The 17,756-nt window shown below is 37.0% G+C and overlaps 1 protein-coding gene across 7 annotated transcripts in view; it reads left to right on the forward strand.

Moving 5' to 3' along the window:
* The window catches only part of SDCCAG8 (SHH signaling and ciliogenesis regulator SDCCAG8), a 268,459-nt gene that overhangs the window by 69,162 nt on the left and 181,541 nt on the right, over positions 1–17,756 (forward strand). For all 7 annotated transcript variants that reach the window (XR_010840028.1, XR_010840016.1, XR_010840031.1 and 4 more), the window contains one exon: positions 17,138–17,290. Coding sequence is in view for 4 of the 7 variants with exons in the window: in XM_059079192.2 (XP_058935175.2) it covers positions 17,138–17,290 (153 nt within the window). In the remaining 3 variants the exon portion in view is untranslated. The remainder of the gene's footprint in view (positions 1–17,137; positions 17,291–17,756) is intronic.

Raw genomic sequence — 17,756 nt, forward strand, 5'->3', positions numbered from 1 at the left:
TCCACCTTCATGACCTAATCACCGCCCATAGGGCCCACCATCTAATTCCATCATATTGGGGGTTAGTTTTCTACATGTGACTTTTGGAGAGGCACAAACATTCAGTCCATAGCACCCTCTACTTTATCTCTTTTCATCATTCTGAAAGGTTTCCACATCCATACTGTTAACATATGCAACATCTTAGTCCTGACACACTTTGCTTTCCTTAACTCTAACATTTTCTCTGTTCTTCTGTAACTCCCACATGAACTGAAGGGTCCACAAGATCTCAAACTCTAAAACTGATGTCTCTGACCAGAGCCTTTTCTCTTCCTCCCTATCTCAGTTAAATCTACTCAGTGTCCTCATAACTGCTTCCAGTTCTTCTGCCTCCTCTCATATCTCATTTTATCTATTATCTTCAGGCTGTTCCTCTTCCCTTTCCATTTAGATGTGAATTTTATGATCTCAAACTAAATTCATAATATTCACTTCATCAAAACAGCTGTGTTCTCTACTCACTGAATGGCACTTTTATCCACTGTCATGCCCTGATTGGGAACCTGGATGTTATCCTCTCCTTTGGCTTCCAACCAATCACTAAATAGGAGTTTTAATCCCTGAAGTTTCCTTGAATTCTTTCCTCACTGTCACCTTTCTTGTTCAGGATACCATCATCTCTGGATTCATGAATTATAATATCCCTTGTCTCTTTTCCTTCACTCCATTCCCTACAATGCAACTAGAAGTGATCTTTCTTCAAAGCCAATTTGATCATGTGACTCTCTGATTTAAAATCCATCAGTGATTTCCCACTGCCTTCAGGGTAATCTCCAAACTACTTCACATGCTTATGAGGTCTGTCCTAATGTGCTTCCTTTCAACCCGTTAGTGTCACTTTTTACTTTCCTCCAACAGACTCAGCCCCTGTCAACTTGGAAAGGCAGTAGAATTTAGAGGTTGGTCATGGTCTTAGTAGAGTTAGCAAGACCTAGATTCAACTTCCAGCTCCACCATTCACCAGCTGTGTGAACTTGGGCAAGTTATTTAATTCTCTGTGCCTCAGTTTTTCTTCATCTGTGAAATGGAAATAATATCTGACACATAGGATTTTAATGAGGACTGCATTTTAAAATTTATGTCTGTTACCTTATAGAAACTCTGGCACAAAATATTTCTTCAATAGTAGTTGTGGTGATGGTGATGGCTATTAATCCCTCTGTTTATGCCATGCTTTTTCTAGCCTCTGGGTCTCTGTACATGCCATGCAAATTCTTCTCCACACCATTGCTTGGATATTTTCTTCATCCTTAATGCCACTGTCTCTAGAAAATCTCTGATCTCCCATGTCTAGATTTGATGTACCTCTTATGTACTTTTAGAGCAGGGTTTCTCAGCCTTGGCATGATTGCCATTTTGATGTACATAATTCTTTGTTTTAGAGATTGTCCTCCACGTTATAGGATATTTTGCAGCATCCCTGACCTCTACCCACTAGATGCCAGTAGCACATCCCTCTCCCACAAGTTCTGATAACCAAAGATATCTACAGACACTGCCAAATGACCCCGAGGGGGGTGGTGCAGAATTGCCCCCAGGTGAGAATTACTCATTACAGCATTTATCAAAATGTATTATTATTGGTTATTTGTCTGTATCTTTCATTAAACTTTAAACTCTCTGGCAGGAAGTAACTTGTCCATCTTGTCACTATTAAATCCCTAGTATCTTACATAGTGTTTGGTAAGCAATAGGTACTCAGTAAATATCCGCTAAGGGAATTGCAGTGTGCTCTCAGTAACACTCTAGAATTCTGTTATTCTTACCTTTCCAATTTAACTACTTTACCAGTGCCAAGTGAAAGATAAGCCAAATCATACATGTTTTTCCTATCATTTTCAGCCTATAAAGTGTTACTGAGGGAAGCCATGTAAGAAAGCAACAGAATGAATTCCACAGGAGAGTAATAATGGTCACCTTTGGTGTATAAGTACTGTTTAGCAATTCTTTTCTTTGCAGTTGACTACCACATTTACTTTTCTAAATTTTATTTTATTTTATATTTTTTAACATTGTTATTGGAGTATAATAGCTTTACAATGGTGTGTTAGTTTCTGCTTTATAACAAAGTGAATCAGCTATACATATACATATATCCCCATATCTCCTCCCTCTTGGGCATCCCTCCGACCCTCCCTACCGCACCCCGCTAGGTGGTCACAAAGCATCAAGCTGATCTCCCTGTGCTATGCGGCTGCTTCCCACTAGTTAGCTATTTTACGTTTGGTAGTATATATAAGTCCATGCCACTCTCTCACTTCGTCCCAGCTTACCCTTCCCCCTTCCCGTGTCCTCAATCCATTCTCTATGTCTGTGTCTTTATTCTTGTCCTGCCCCTAGGTTCTTCAGAACCTTTTTTTTTTTTTTTTAGATTCTATATATATGTGTTAGCATACGCTATTTGTTTTTCTCTTTCTGACTTACTTCACGCTGTATGACAGACTCTCCGTCCATCCACCTCTCTACAAATAACTGAATTTCATTTCTTTTTATGGCTAAGTAATATTCCATTGTATATATGTGCCACATCTTCTTTATCCATTAATTTGTCGATGGACACTTCGGTTGCTTCCATATCCTGACTATTGTAAATAGAGCTGCAATGAACATTGTGGTATGTGACTCTTTTTGAATTATGGTTTTCTCAGGTGTATGCCCAGTAGTGGGATTGCTGGGTCATATGGTAATTCTATTTTTAGTTTTTTAAGGAATCTTCATACAGTTCTCCATACTGGCTGTATCAATTTACATTCCCACCAACAGTGCAAGAGGGTTCCCTTTTCTCCACACCCTCTCCAGCATTTATTGTTTGTAAATTTTTTGATGATGGCCATTCTGACCAGTGTGAGGTGATACCTCTTTGTAGTTTTGATTTGCATTTCTCTAATGATTAGTGATGTTGAGTATCCTTTCATGTGTTTGTTGGCTATCTGTATATCTTATTTGAAGAAATGCCTATTTAGGTCTTCTGCCCATTTTTGGATTGGGTTGTTTGTTTTTTTGATATTGAGCTGCATGAGCTGCTTGTAAATTTTGGAGATTAATCCTTTGTCAGTTGCTTCATTTGCAAATATTTTCTCTGATTTTGAGGGTTGTCTTTTTGTCTTCTTTATGCTTTCCTCTGCTGTGCAAAAGCTTTTAAGTTTCATTAGGTCCCATTTGTGTATTTTTACTTTTATTTCCATTACTCTAGGAGGTGGGTCAAAAAGGATCTTGCTGTGATTTATGTCATAGAGTGTTCTGCCTATGTTTTCCTCTAAGAGTTTGATGGTGTCTCGCCTTACATTTAGGTCTTTAATCCATTTTGAGTTTATTTTTGTGTATGGTGTTAGGGAGTGTTGTAATTTCATTCTTTCACATGTAGCTGTCCAGTTTTCCTAGTACCACTTATTGAAGAAGCTGTCTTTTCTCCATTGTTCATTCTTGCCTCCTTTATCAAAAATAAGGTGACCATATGTGCGTAGGTTTATCTCTGGGCTTTCCTGTTCCATTGATCTATATTTCTGTTTTTGTGCCATACTGTCTTGATTACTGTAGCTTTGTAGTATAGTCTGAAGTCAGCCTGATTCTTCCAGCTCCATTTTTCTTTCTCAAGATTGCTTTGGCTATTCAGGGTCTTTTGTGTTTCCATACAAATTGTGAAATATTTTGTTCTACTTCTGTGAAAAATGCCATTGGTAATTTGATAGGGATTGCATTGGATCTGTAGATTGCTTTGGGTAGTAGAGTCATTTTCACAATGTTGATTCTTCCAATCCAAGAACATGGTATATCTCTCCATGTGTTTGTATCATCTTTAATTTCTTTTATCAGTATCTTATAGTTTTCTGCATACAGGTCTTTTGCCTCCTTAGGTTTATCCCTAGCTTTTTTATTCTTTTTGTTGCAGTGGTAAATGGGAGTGTTGCCTTAATTTCTCTTTCAGATTTTTCATCATTAGTGTATAGGAATGCAAGAGATTTCTGTGCATTAATTTTGTATCCTGCTACTTTACCAAATTCATTGATTAGCTCTAGTAGTTTTCTGATTGCATCTTTAGGATTCTCTATGTATAGTATCATGTCATCTGCAAACAGTGATAGCTTTACTTTTTCTTTTCCTATTTGGATTCCTTTTATTTCTTTTTCGTCTCTGATTGCTGTGGCTAAAACTTGCCAAGCTATGTTCAATAACAGTGGTGAGAGTGGACAACCTTGTCTTGTTCCTGATCTTAGTGGAAATGGTTTCAGTTTTTCACCATTGAGAACGATGTTGGCTATGGTTTTTTCATGTATGGTGTTTATTATGTTGAGGTAAGTTCCCTCTGTGCCTACTTTCTGGAAGAATTTTATCATAAATGGATGTTGAATTTTGTCAGAAGCTTTTTCTGCATCTATTGAGATGTTCATATGGTTTTTCTTCTTCAATTTGTTCATATCACATTGATTGATTTGCATATATTGAAGAGACCTTGCATTCTTGGGATAAACCCCACTTGATCATGGTGTATGATACTTTAAATTTGCTGTTGAATTCTGTTTGCTTGTATTTTGTTGAGGATCTATGTTCATCAGTGATATTGCCCTGTCATTTTCTTTCTTTGTGACATCTTTGTCTGGTTTTGGTATCGGGGTGATGGTGGCCTCGTAGAATGAGTTTGGGAGTGTTCCTCCGTCTGCTATATTTTGGAAGAGTTTGGGAAGGATAGGTGTTAGCTGTTCTCCAAATGTTTGATAGAATTCACCTGTGAAGCCAGCTGGTCCCAGGCTTTTGTTTGTTGGAAGATTTTTAATCACAGTCTCAATTTAAGTACTTGTGATTGGTCTGTTTATATTTTCTATTTCTTCCTGGTTCAGTCTTGGAAAGTTGTGCTTTTCTGAGAATTTGTCCATATCTTCCAGGTTGTCCATTTTATTGGCATATAGTTGATTGTAGTAATCTCTCATGATCCTTTGTTTTTCTGCAGTGTCAGTTGTTACTTCTTTTTCATGTCTAATTCTATTGATTTGAGTCTTTTCCCTTTTTTTCTTGATGAGTCTGGCTAATGGTTTATAAATTTTGGTTATCTTCTCAAAGAACCAGCTTTTAGTGTTATTGATCTTTGCTATTGTTTCCTTCATTTCTTTTTCATTTATTTCTGATCTGATCTTTATGATTTCTTTCCTTCTGCTAACTTTGGGGTTTCTTTGTTATTCTTTCTCTAGTTCCTATAGGTTTAAGGTTAGATTGTTTATTTGAGATATTTCTTGTTTCTTAAGGTATGATTGTATTGCTATAAACTTCCCTCTTAGAACTGCTTTTGCTGCATCCCATAGATTTCGGGTCATCGTGTTTTCATTGTCATTTGTTTCTAGGTATTTTTTAAATTTCCTCTTTGATTTCTTCACTGATCTGTTGGTTATTTATTAGTGTATTGTTTAGCCTCCATGTGTTTGTATTGTTTTAGAGTTTTTTTTCCTGTAGTTGATATCTAGTCTCATAGCATTGTGGTCAGAAAAGATAGTTGATTTAATTTCAGCTTTCTTAAATTTACCAAGGCTTGATTTGTGACCCAAGGTATGATCGATCCTGGAGAATGTTCCATGAGCACTTGAGAAGAAAGTGTATTCTGTTGTTTTTGGATGGAATGTCCCATAAATATCAATTAAGTCCCTCTTGTTTAGTGTATCATTTGAAGCTTGTGTTTCATTATTTATTTTCATTTTCGATGATCTGTCCATTGGTGAAAGTGGGGAGTTAAAGTCCCCTAGTATGATTATGTTACTGTAGATTTTCCCTTTTACGGCTGTTAGCATTTGCCTTATGTATTGAGGTGTTCCTATGTTGGGTGCATAAATATTTACAATTGTTATATCTTCTTCGATTGATCCCTTGATCATTATGTAGTTCCCTCCTTTGTCTCTTGTAATAGTCTTTGTTTTAAAGTCTATTTTGTCTGCTATGAGAATTGCTACTCCAGCTTTCTTTTGACATCCATTTGCATGGATTATCTTTTTCCATCCCCTCACTTTCAGTCTGTTTGTGTCTTTAGGTCTGAAGTGGGTCTCTTGTAGATAACATATATATGGGTATTGTTTTTGTATCCATTCAGCCATTCTGTGTCTTTTGGCTGAAGCATTTAATCCATTTACATTTAAGGTAATTATCGATATGTATGTTCCTATTACCATTTTCATAATTGTTCTGGGTTTGTTACTGTAGGTCTTTTCCTTCTCCTGTGTTTACTGCTTAGAGAAGTTTCTTTAGGATTTGTTGTAAAACTGGTTTGGTGGTGCTGAATTCTTTTAGCTTTTGCTTGTCTGTAAAGGTTTTAACTTCTCCATCTAATCTGCATGAGATCTTTGCTGGGTAGAGTAATCTTGGTTGTAGGTTTTTCCATTTCATCACTTTAAATATTTCTTGCCACTCCCTCCTGGCTTGCAGAGTTTCTGCTGAAAGATCAGCTGTTAATTTTATGGGGAGTCCCTTGTATGTTATTTGTTGTTTTCCCCTTGCTGCTTTTAATATTTTTTCTTTGTATTTAATTTTTGATACTTTGATTTATATGTGTCTTGTCCTGTTTCTCCTTGGATTTATCCTGTATGGGACTCTCTGTGCTTCCTGGACTTGATTGACTATTTCCTTTCCCATATTAGGGAAGTTTTCAACTATAATTTCTTTAAATATTTTCTCAGTCCCTTTCTTTTTCTCTTCTTTTTCTGGGACCCCTATAATTCAAATGTTGGTGCGTTTAATGTTGTCCCAGAAGTCTCTAGGAGAATCCTCAATTCTTCTCATTTTTGTTTTCTTTATTCTGCTCTGCAGTAGTTATTTCCACTATTTTTTCTTCCAGGTCACTTATCCGTTCCTCTGCCACAGTTATTCTGCTGTTGATTCCTTCTAGAGAATTTTTCATTTCATTTATTGTGTTGTTCATCATTGTGTCTGTGCTGTTTAGTTCTTCTACGTCCTTGTTAAATGTTTCTTGTATTTTCTCCATTCTATTTCCAAGATTTTGGATCATCTTTACTATCATTACTCAGAATTCTTTTTCAGGTAGACTGCCTATTTCCTTTTCATTTGTTTGGTCTGGTGGATTTTTACCTTGTTCCTTCATCTGCTGTGTTTTTCTCTGTCTTCTCATTTTGCTTAACTTACTGTGTTTGGGGTCTCATTTTTGCAGGTTGCTGGTTCATAGTTCCTGCTGTTTTTGGTGTCTGCCCTCAGTGGCTAAGGTTGGTTCAGTGGATTGTGTAGGCTTCCTGGTGGAGGGGACTAGTGCCTGTGTTCTGGTGGATGAGGCTGGATCTTGTCTTTTTGGTGGGCAGGACCACATCCGGTGGTGTGTTTTGGGGTGTCTGTGACCTTATTATGATATTAGGCAATCTCTCTGCTGATGAGTGGGTTTGTGTTCCTGTCTTGCTAGTTGTTTGGTATTGGGTCTCCAGCCCTGTAGCTTGCTGATCGTTGAGTGGAGCTTGGTGTTAGTGTTGAGATGGAGATCTCTGGGAGAGCTTTCACTGTTTGATATTACATGGAGCCGGGAGGTCTCTGGTGGACCAATGTCCTGAACTCGGCTCTTCCACCTCAGAGGCAGAGGCCCGACACCCGGCCAGAGCACCAAGACCCTGTCAGCCACATGGCTCAGAAGAAAAGGGAGAATAAAAGAAAGAAAGAAAAAAGTAAAATAAAATAATGTTATTAAAATAAAAAATTATTAAAAATTAAAAAATAATAAAAAAGAAAGAAAGAACAACCAAACCTAAAAACAAATCCACCAATAACAAGCACTAAAAAGTATACAAAAAAAAACCCCAAAAAATGGATAGATGGAACCCTAGGACAGATGGTAAAAGCAAAGGTATACAGACAAAATCACACAACGAAGCATATACATACACACTCACAAAAAGAGAAAAGGGAAAAAATATATGTATCTGTATGTATTAACCAAAAGGAGGAAGAAGGCAACCGAATCAATAAACAAATCTACCAATGATAATAAACTCTAAATACTAAACTAAGATAAACATAAAAGCAGAAACAAATGAGATGCAGAAAATAAACCCCAAGTATACAGTTGCTCACAAATTCTACCACCTCAATTTTGGGATGATTCATTGCATGAATTCAGGTATTCCACAGATGCAGGGTACATGAAGTTGATTGTGGAGATTTAATCTGCTGCTCCTGAGGCTGCTGGGAAAAAATTTCCCTTTCTCTTCTTTGGTCGCACAGCTCCTGGGGTTCAGCTTTGGCTTTGGCCCCGCCTCTGCGTGTAGGTCACCTGAGGGCATCTTTTGGGAAGTCTGATATCTTGTGCCAGCGTTCAATAGGTGTTCTGTAGGAGTTGTTCCACATGTGGATGTATTTCTGATGTGTTTGTGGGGAGGAAGGTGATCTCCACGTCTTACTCTTACTCTTTCTTGAGGGTCTCCCTACCACATGTACTGGACAGGAATGCCACTTTGTTTCCTTTCCCAACTCCACTCTTAGCACCTCACTCTCAATAACTGATCTACTTTACTGAGATCACAGCCAACTGACAAGAGCCTCATCAACACTTTCTCATCCCTCAAATGTGTCTTCTCATTTTTTTCTTGCTTATCTGGTCCTCTTACCTTCCAAGATGAATCTTTCTAAGTTCTTGATATCTCCTACTTCTAGGGTTTCAGGGACATTGAGACATTTGTTATCACATCTTTCTTGTATCTTCCATCCGTCCTTCTCCATTGTTTTTACCTTTGTAGCTTTTCATTCACTTCTGAACACATTACAATCAGGCTTTTATCAAATTATAGTCTGATTTCATGCTATTGAATTGGTCACCAGTCACTTCCTGATTACTAAACCCAGTAACTTCATCTCAGTCCTCATTTGACCCAACTCCAGGAAGACATTAACTGTACTAGCATAACATATCATCATTTCCCCTTGATTAATCTGATATTTCACTCCGTGGGTCCTCTTTGCATTGCTCTTGTCTCCTCTTCCACATGTCTTTTAACTTGTTTTCCACAGGCCTAGAATGCAGACATTCCTCAGTCAGTTCCTAGCCATCCAGCCATGTTGTCTGAATTTCCAGGACTTTGTGTCTCCCCCTCACTTGACCACCCCCACATTGTGCCTTTAGCTCTAAGAACTCCTCTGTGCCCCAGACCTACATTTCTTGCTTCTACTAGACCTCTTTATGTGGATGATATTCTATTAGCATCTGAAACTCTACACCACCAAATTGTAAATTCTCTCCTCCATACTGTCTATCACTCCTTTTCCTTCTACAATTTTCTGTATTATCTTTTCTCAGATAATGGTATTATCATCTTACCAACAGCCCTGGCTTGGAACCTTTAAAATATCTGGGGTCCTCCCCATTCCTCACTATCAACATACAATCAGTTATCAAACTCTCACCATCTCTTCAAAAACCCCTACTAAGTTATTCCTGCAGCTTCCATACCTATACTCCTGCTCTGGTTCAAGTCTTCACATACTCTTATGCTGCCTATTGCAATAGCCTTCTAATTGGTCTCCCTCAGGTCTCTTTCATTTCCAGTATATCTTTCACATTGCTGCCAAAGTTTTCCTAAACTGTATATCTCCCTGTTCAGGCAGCTCTCTTCTTGCAGTAGAATAAAAGACAAATCCTTAGCATGACCTTCCAGATCTTTCACAATATGGTCCCACTCTAACTTTTCTAGCCTTATCTTTCACTACAAGTTTTCATATAACCTGTGCTGTTTCTATAACGTGACCTACAATTGACTGTTTCCATGAATTTGTTCATGCTGTACTTTTCTGCACTGTATCCATCTGTGAAGTTTCTATTCATTCTATGAGGGGCAACTCAGATGGCAATCTTCCCGGAAGTTTTCCCCAGCACCTTCTTGTTTGAATTAATCTCTTCCTTCTCTGTATTCCTAGTGAGCTGTGTATAATTTTTGTGGCTGTTTACATAGCCCTCTCCACCAAAAGACCTTAAAAACCAGGTCTGTGACATCTATCATTGTATTCTTCACATGGATATTTACATATTAATTGTACAATAAATGTTGTGGAACTGAAGTAAAGTTAATTATTAGCTTTAAATATTAGTATGAATTTTTGTAATTAGTGCTTTTAAAATCTTAATGGTTACGAACTAGAAAGGCTATTGTGTATTGTAAATCTATTTTTCACTGAGTTATTAATAATTCAAGGATTGATTTCTAAGCAGTTTACAAAATGCAGTGCAAGTCTGTTAGTTTTTATCTCTAAGGTATGTTAAAACATATTAGGGGAGAAAGTATCTACAAATGAAGCAACTGACAAAGGATTCATCTCCAAAATATACAAGCAGCTTATGCAGCTCAATATCAAAAAAACAACCCAATCCAAAACTGGGCAGAAGACATAAATAGACATTTCTCCAAAGAAGATATACAGATTGTCAACAAACACATGAAAAGATGCTCGACATCAATAATCATTAGAGAAATGCAAATCAAAACCAAAATGAGGTATCATCTCACACTGGTCAGAATGCCCATCATTAAAAAATCTACAAACAATAAATGCTAGAGAGGGTGTGGAGAAAAGAGAACCCTCCTGCACTGTTGGTGGGAATGTAAATTGATACAGCCACTATGGAGAACAGTATGAAGGTTCCTTAAAAAACTAAAAATAGAACTACCATATGACCCAGCAATCCCACTACTGGGCACATACCCTGAGAAAACCATAATTCAAAAAGAGACATGTACCACAATGTTCATTGCCGCCCTATTTACGATAGTCAGGGCATGGAAGCAACCTAAATGTCCTTCGACAGATGAACGGATAAAGAAGATGTGGCAGATACATACAGCGGGATATTACTCAGCCATAAAAAGAAACGAAATTGAGTTATTTGTAGTGAGGTGGATGGACCTAGAGTCTGTCATAAAGAGTGAAGTAAGTCAGAAAGAGAAAAACAAATACCATATGCTAATGTGTATATATGGAATCTAGAAGAATGGTACTGATGAACCTAATAGCAGCACAGGAATAAAGACGCAGATGTAAAGAATGGACTTGATGCTGTGGGGGAAGGGGAAGCTGGGACGAAGTGGAAGAGTAGCATTGACATATATACACTACCAGATGTAAAATGGATAGCTAGTGGGAAGCTGCTGCATAGCACAAGGAGATCAGCTTGGTGCTTTGTGATGACCTAGATGGGTGGGAGAGGGAGGGTGGGAGAGGGAGGGTGGGAGGGAGGCTCAAGAGGGAGGGGATATGGGGATATATGTATACATATAGCTGATTCACTTTGTTGTACAGCAGAAAGTAACACAACATTGTGGCAATTATACTCCAATAAATATGTAAAAAAAAGTATTAAGAATTTTGCTTTCTGAGATTAAAAAGTGAAACAGCATACATATTTTAATTTTAAAACCAACTACTTTATTACTGAGTTATGAAATGGTTACTTTCTTCTTATAGTTCCTTAACATTTGTTGCCATCTAGTGTTCTGTTTTGCATATTGCATGCTAAATAAGTAGAAGCAATTACATTACATTAATATTGTATTATATCATGTCATATCATATTCAGTCCTCCCTCTTTATCCATGGGGGATTGGTTCCAGGACAGAAATCTGTGACTGGTTGAAACCTTGGATGCAGAAACTGTGAATACAGAACCTGCAGATAAGGAGGACAGACGGTATATACTTTTACAGTGGCAATGAAAACACCTGAGAATTTTATCAGAAAATAAATGTATAACATGAGAAAATTATAATGCCATGCATGGATTCAGTTTTGTAACTTCTTTGGATCATCCCTATTCTGCCACTTTCTAGGTCTGTGCTCTCGGGCAAGTTACTTAATGTCTCAAAGCCTCAGTTTCTTATCAACAGAGTGATAAAAGCCACTTAAAATTCAGTGAGAGAGTTAAATAAATTAATCCACGTAAGCCATTTAGGAAAGTATATGGCACACAATAGTGATCAATAAATGTTTTTGTTTTTCTTTGAAATTTTCAAGTCATTACAACTGGGAATAATTTTAAAAGGGAGAAAAAATTAACCTGGGAATAAATGAAAGTAGAAAAGTAGAGGTTTTTGCAGTGATGTTTTGGTAAAGCTACAAGATAAAAAGGTTAACTAGCCCTTAGACCTGCCTGCCTCTATTGGAAGGGAAATTGTTGGCTTTGGCATGATGTTCCCAAGAGCATATCTATAATGAGATAATCCTCTGAAGAAATACTTTTTAAAAAATACCAACCCAGAAGTTTGAATAAATGTCCCCCCAAACTTTTTTTCTCCTTTTTAAGTATTTAAATTATTGTTTTCCTTAGACTACAGCGGAATCAGAAAGGCAAGAATTAGAAACCCGAAGTAAAAGGAAAATCAGAAAAGCCTTGAGCATTTGATTGCAAGCACAAATGTAGAATATAATGTTTCTTGATATGTACACTATCTTCCACAAGACAAAAACAAATTATAAATATCTTGAAAATGGGAGATAGGGATAGACTGACTGATAGGTTCCTAGTAAGGGCAAGTTTATAAATTAATAATCAATAGTTTGCATTATTTGTAAATTAAATGCCTAAAACATGTTGAAAATCATTTTTATTTTGTGGGCTGTATTTCATAAAAATGAAAGCATTTTCATAAATTTTTAAAGTTTATGTTCACAAGTGGGGACTCTATTATTCCTCATAATTCTTTAAACCTATAATCGTGAATTCTTTGATCACAAGGTTATCTAGGAACCTCACCCTAGCACTTGGGAAGGACTTTTATATTTCCTAAAAGAGTTTCCCTATTTTAAGAATTGAGTTGACTAGGTACAGATTTATTTTGGAAAATGTTTTGACTCCATTAAGATAGTAATGCATACTTTTTGGTTTAATAAAACTAAGACTGGGAATATCAAGTCCAATAAATTATGTTTTGTAAAATGTGTTACTGTGGCCAGCAAAGAATGACCACAAATAAATTTCCCAGAAGAGAAAAGGCCCTTTGAAGATTGAGTCTACTGGAGGGTGAGGGTTGTGTAAATCCCCAACTTCCCAAGACCTACAGCCATTTCCACCAAGAAAGGGATTGTGCTCAGGGAAAGGAAGGAGCCACGACCTTGGGAACTACTAGGAGAAGTGGCAGCCGCAGATCCCAAATTAACTTGGTCACCTGTGAAGATCTGTCAGTTAATTGGGTTGGCCAAACATCTTACGGAAAAACCCAAACGAACTTTTTGGTCAATAGTCTTTGAGGATTAGGTTATATGCCTTTACTGAATGACTATATGGAGTATAATCAGGGATTACTGAGTCATCTGGGATTCTGAAAACTAGGAGAGTGAGTCTTCGAATTAAAAGACAAAGCTTTACTGGAAAGAATGTATAAATATTTATTTAGTAAACCCAAATCTTGTATATGAGTATCATTGTAAGATTAAATGACTTTTCTAATTCCAAATGTTACTTATTATTTTCTTCATTGTGACCAGACATATATATTAAAATCAAAACAAAAGCAAGAGCTATTTTATATGGAATCATTGGCTATAAACGGAGAGTGATCAATATCCAGTTTTTAACCTAATATTTTTATTCAGTGTTTCATTACTGCTTTCATACTCACCGTCACCTCTCAGTGGTGGCTACTCCTCATAGAAGGCCATCCACGAAACCAAGGCTTCAGCAAAGGTTTTGTTTAAGTGATTTACAACTTCTCACTTGTGCTTTTTGTTTATATCATCTTAGCATTAGGCCTCTTACCTGTCAGGATCATTTACTGTTCCTTGTTCTTGAATTGATTGAATTCTTTGAATTGACTCTTTAGTTGCCCTTCATGTTAGCCTGATCTTCAGCAGTTCCTTCCACTGTTCCTGTACCTAATAATGTTGATTACTGAGTTTTTATTCAATGAAAAACCTTCTGATTAAATATATTAGTTTATATTCCATAATCATTTCAGTCTTTCATGATATTCATATATCAGTGAACATTATGAACATTTTTATTAGGTTCATAAAAAATATTTTACACAAGAGCAATTGTGTTCTGAAGCACAAAAATCTCTAATTCATAGTATTTCAAGCTCCAAGGGTTTAAATTATAGAAAAATTATGCTTTTCCATTTCTTTTAAAATCTAATGTAAAATTTTATTTACCAGACATTTTCAACTAGAATTGGACTTGGGACTAACTCCCTAGGAGAATCTTTATTCAGGCATTTTATATGCTTATCAGTTAATCTGGGACAGTTGCATTTTATCCTCATTTTTTATGCCTAGGAGTATAGAACATTTCCAGAAGAGTTTGAAAGTAGTTAGGGTTTAATACTCTCATGATAAAAAGAAGAAAATTCACATATCCTAGATATGTATTGTCTATATTTATTATAGCTTTCACCAGAGGGAAGCATAGCAATGCATAGAGCTTACAGTGCTTACTGAGACTGCTTCCATCTCCATTAACAACAACTGTGACTATCAAATTATAATTACAATCATAATTACATAGTATCTAAGTCAAATGAGAGTTTCTTTGAGTTTCTTTCTCTCAATTCAGGGGAACATATAGAGGTTGAGTGAGGAGGATATTATGAGGAGCCACTGGGATGAGACTAAGACACCATAGTATGACTCAGATTTTCTCCCTTCCATGTGTTCATCTGGTAGTATACAACAAAGTGAATCAGGTATAAGTATACATATATCCCCATATCACCTCCCTCTTGAGCCTCCCTCGAATGATCTTACATGTTTAAACCATTTAAGTAGTCAAGTTGCTTATAACTTAGAGTTCATAAAAATTTTCTATTCTTCAATGTGTTTCTCAATAAAAGTTATATTCTCTGACCTTTCCAAAGAAAATAATCAGTTAGATTTCATGATAGGAAAATGTGAAATTTACTCTAATCCTGCCATTCTGTTTGATTCCCTTTCTGTTTGTCAGAGGAGAGCAGGTGCTCTACAGATATCCAGATTTTATTTCATAGTATGGTGTCTAAGACACTAAGACACCATACTATGACTCAGATTTTCTATGTCAAGCACCTTAATTTTATTTTTTTCTTGAGATTTTGAATTTAGTTTATTATTGTGTGTTATGCATAACAATATTGTAAGTATAGCCAAAAGGAAGTTAGAGAGAATTTACTTCTGGAAATTCAGAGTGGGAAATTTAAACTAAAGGACAATTAACGACTTTTAATTTGCCAGAAATGGGGCTTCCCTGGTGGCGCAGTGGTTGAGAGTCTGCCTGCCGATGCAGGGGACACGGATTCGTGCCCCAGTTTAGGAAGATCCCACATGCCACGCGCGGAACATCTGGGCCCGTGAGCCATGGCCGCTGAGCCTGTGCGTCCGGAGCCTGGGCTCCGCGACGGGAGAGGCCACAACAGTGAGAGGCCCGTGTACCGCAAAAAAATAAAAATAAAAAAATTAATTGCCAGAAATGAAATATAACACTTCTCACTTTACAAAACTAGGTGGTAAATGCTGTTTTGAGTCTTTCCTTATCTAAACTTGATTATTACCTAATTTTTACTTTAGTTATGTGTGTAAGGAGAGTGAACCAAATCTTATCTTACTTATATTTAAGGAAACTCAGTTATTATATAATGTTAAACAATAAATGCCTCTATGTAATGATAAATGCATCTCATCTTAAAATTTTGATCTGTTTATCATTTAAAGTACAAATAATTTTTTTAACATCTTTATTGGAGTACGATTGCTCCACAATGGTGTGTCAATTTCCGCTCTACAACAAAGTGAATCAGCCATACACGTACACATGCTCCCACATCTCCTCCCTGCCACGCCTCCCTCCCTCCCACCCTCCCCATCTCACCCCTCTAGGTGGTCACAAAGCACCGAGCCGATCCCCCCGTGCCATGCAGCTGCCTCCCACCAGCTATCCACTCCACACCTGGTAGTGTGTATATGTCCATGCCACCCCCAAACCCCGTCACAGCCCACCCTTCCCCCTCCCCACATTCTCAAGTCCATTCTCTAGTAAGTCTGCATCTCCATTCCTGTCTTACCCCTAGGTTTTTCATGACTTTTATTTTTTCTTAGATTCCATATATATGTGTTAGCATACGTTATTTGTTTTTCTCTTTCTAACTTACTTCACTCTGTATGACAGACTCTAGGTCCATCCACCTCACTACAAATAGCTCAATTTCGTTTCTTTTTATGGTTGAGTAATATTCCATTATATATATGTGCCCCATTTTCTTTATCCGTTCATCTGTTGATGGACACTTAGTTTGCTTCCATGTCCTGACTATTGTAAATAGAGCTGCAATGAACATTTTGATACATGACTCTTTTTGAATTATGGTTTTCTCAGGGTATATGCCCAGTAGTGGGATAGCTGGGTTGTATGGTAGTTCTATTTGTAGATTTTTAAGGAACCTCCATACTGTTCTCCATAGTGGCTGTATCAATTTACATTCCCACCAGCAGTGCAAGAGTGTTCCCTTTTTTCCACACCCTCTCCAGCATTTATTGTTTCTCGATTTTTTGATGATGGCCATTCTGACTGGTGTGAGATGATATCTCATTGTAGTTTTGATTTGCATTTCTCTAATAATTAATGATGTTGAACATTCTTTCATGTGTTTGTTGGCAATCTGTATATCTTCTTTGGAGAAATGTCTGTTTAGGTCTTCTGCCCATTTTTGGATTGGGTTGTTGTTTTTTTGATATTGAGCTGCATGAGCTGCTGTTTAACCATGTCCAGATGAAAAATCAGTTAAATTAGATACTTATATATTTCTTGTAGTATAAACATGATATATAATTGAAAATACTAGAACACTTAGTTTTTCTGATCCCCTTGTATAAAATTCAGACTCCTCTGTGGCCCTTATCAGGGTTTGTTACCTGAATTTTCTTAGTTGATCAGTTAATATAGCCTTAATTGTACAAACTGACATATATGAATAAATACATTTGAATACATGTAACATTTGAATACATGTAACATTGAATCAGTAAGTGGTATTGACAAATATAAAAATATTCTTTACTTTGACTTTACTGTGAATTGTAACTATTTTAAATAAAATCAAAGCTTAATTGTCTCATTTCCCTCTTATTTCTTCTAAATTCTAAGGTCCCATTTCACTCTGTCTTATTCTGGCAGGCTTTAATCCAGTGCGAACAGTTGAAGAATGAACTGGAGAGGCAGACAGAGCGACTTGAGAAAGAACTCGCATCTCAGCAAGAAAAAAGAGCCTTTGAGAAAGAGATGATGAAAAGAGAAATAACAAAAGAAAGAGAGGACATGGGCTCAAAGGTATTTAAAGGGTTCAATTTGTTATCGACATTGCAGAAGAAATGTTTGTGGTGATGTAATTGATGATTCTACAGGCTGCAATTCTTGAATGATCTTTATTAAAAAAAATTTGGGGGGAGGTGGCTTCCCTGGTGGCGCAGTGGTTGAGAGTCCGCCTGCCAATGCAGGGGACACGGGTTCGTGACCTGGTCTGGGAAGATCCCACATGCCACGGAGCATCTGGGCCCGTAAGCCATGGCCGCTGAGCCTGCATGTCCGGAGCCTGTGCTCTGCAATGGGAGAGGCCACAACAGTGAGAGGCCCACGTACAGAAAAATAAAAATAAAAATAATGTCTTTATTGGAGTATAATTGCTTTACAATGTTGTGTGAGTTTCTATTGTACAACAAAGTGAATCAGTTATAAGTATACATATATCCCCATATCACCTCCCTCTTGAACCTCCCTCGAATGATCTTACATGTTT

Source organism: Kogia breviceps, chromosome 1 (genome assembly GCF_026419965.1).
Source record: "Kogia breviceps isolate mKogBre1 chromosome 1, mKogBre1 haplotype 1, whole genome shotgun sequence".
Taxonomy (NCBI): Eukaryota; Metazoa; Chordata; class Mammalia; order Artiodactyla; family Physeteridae; genus Kogia; species Kogia breviceps.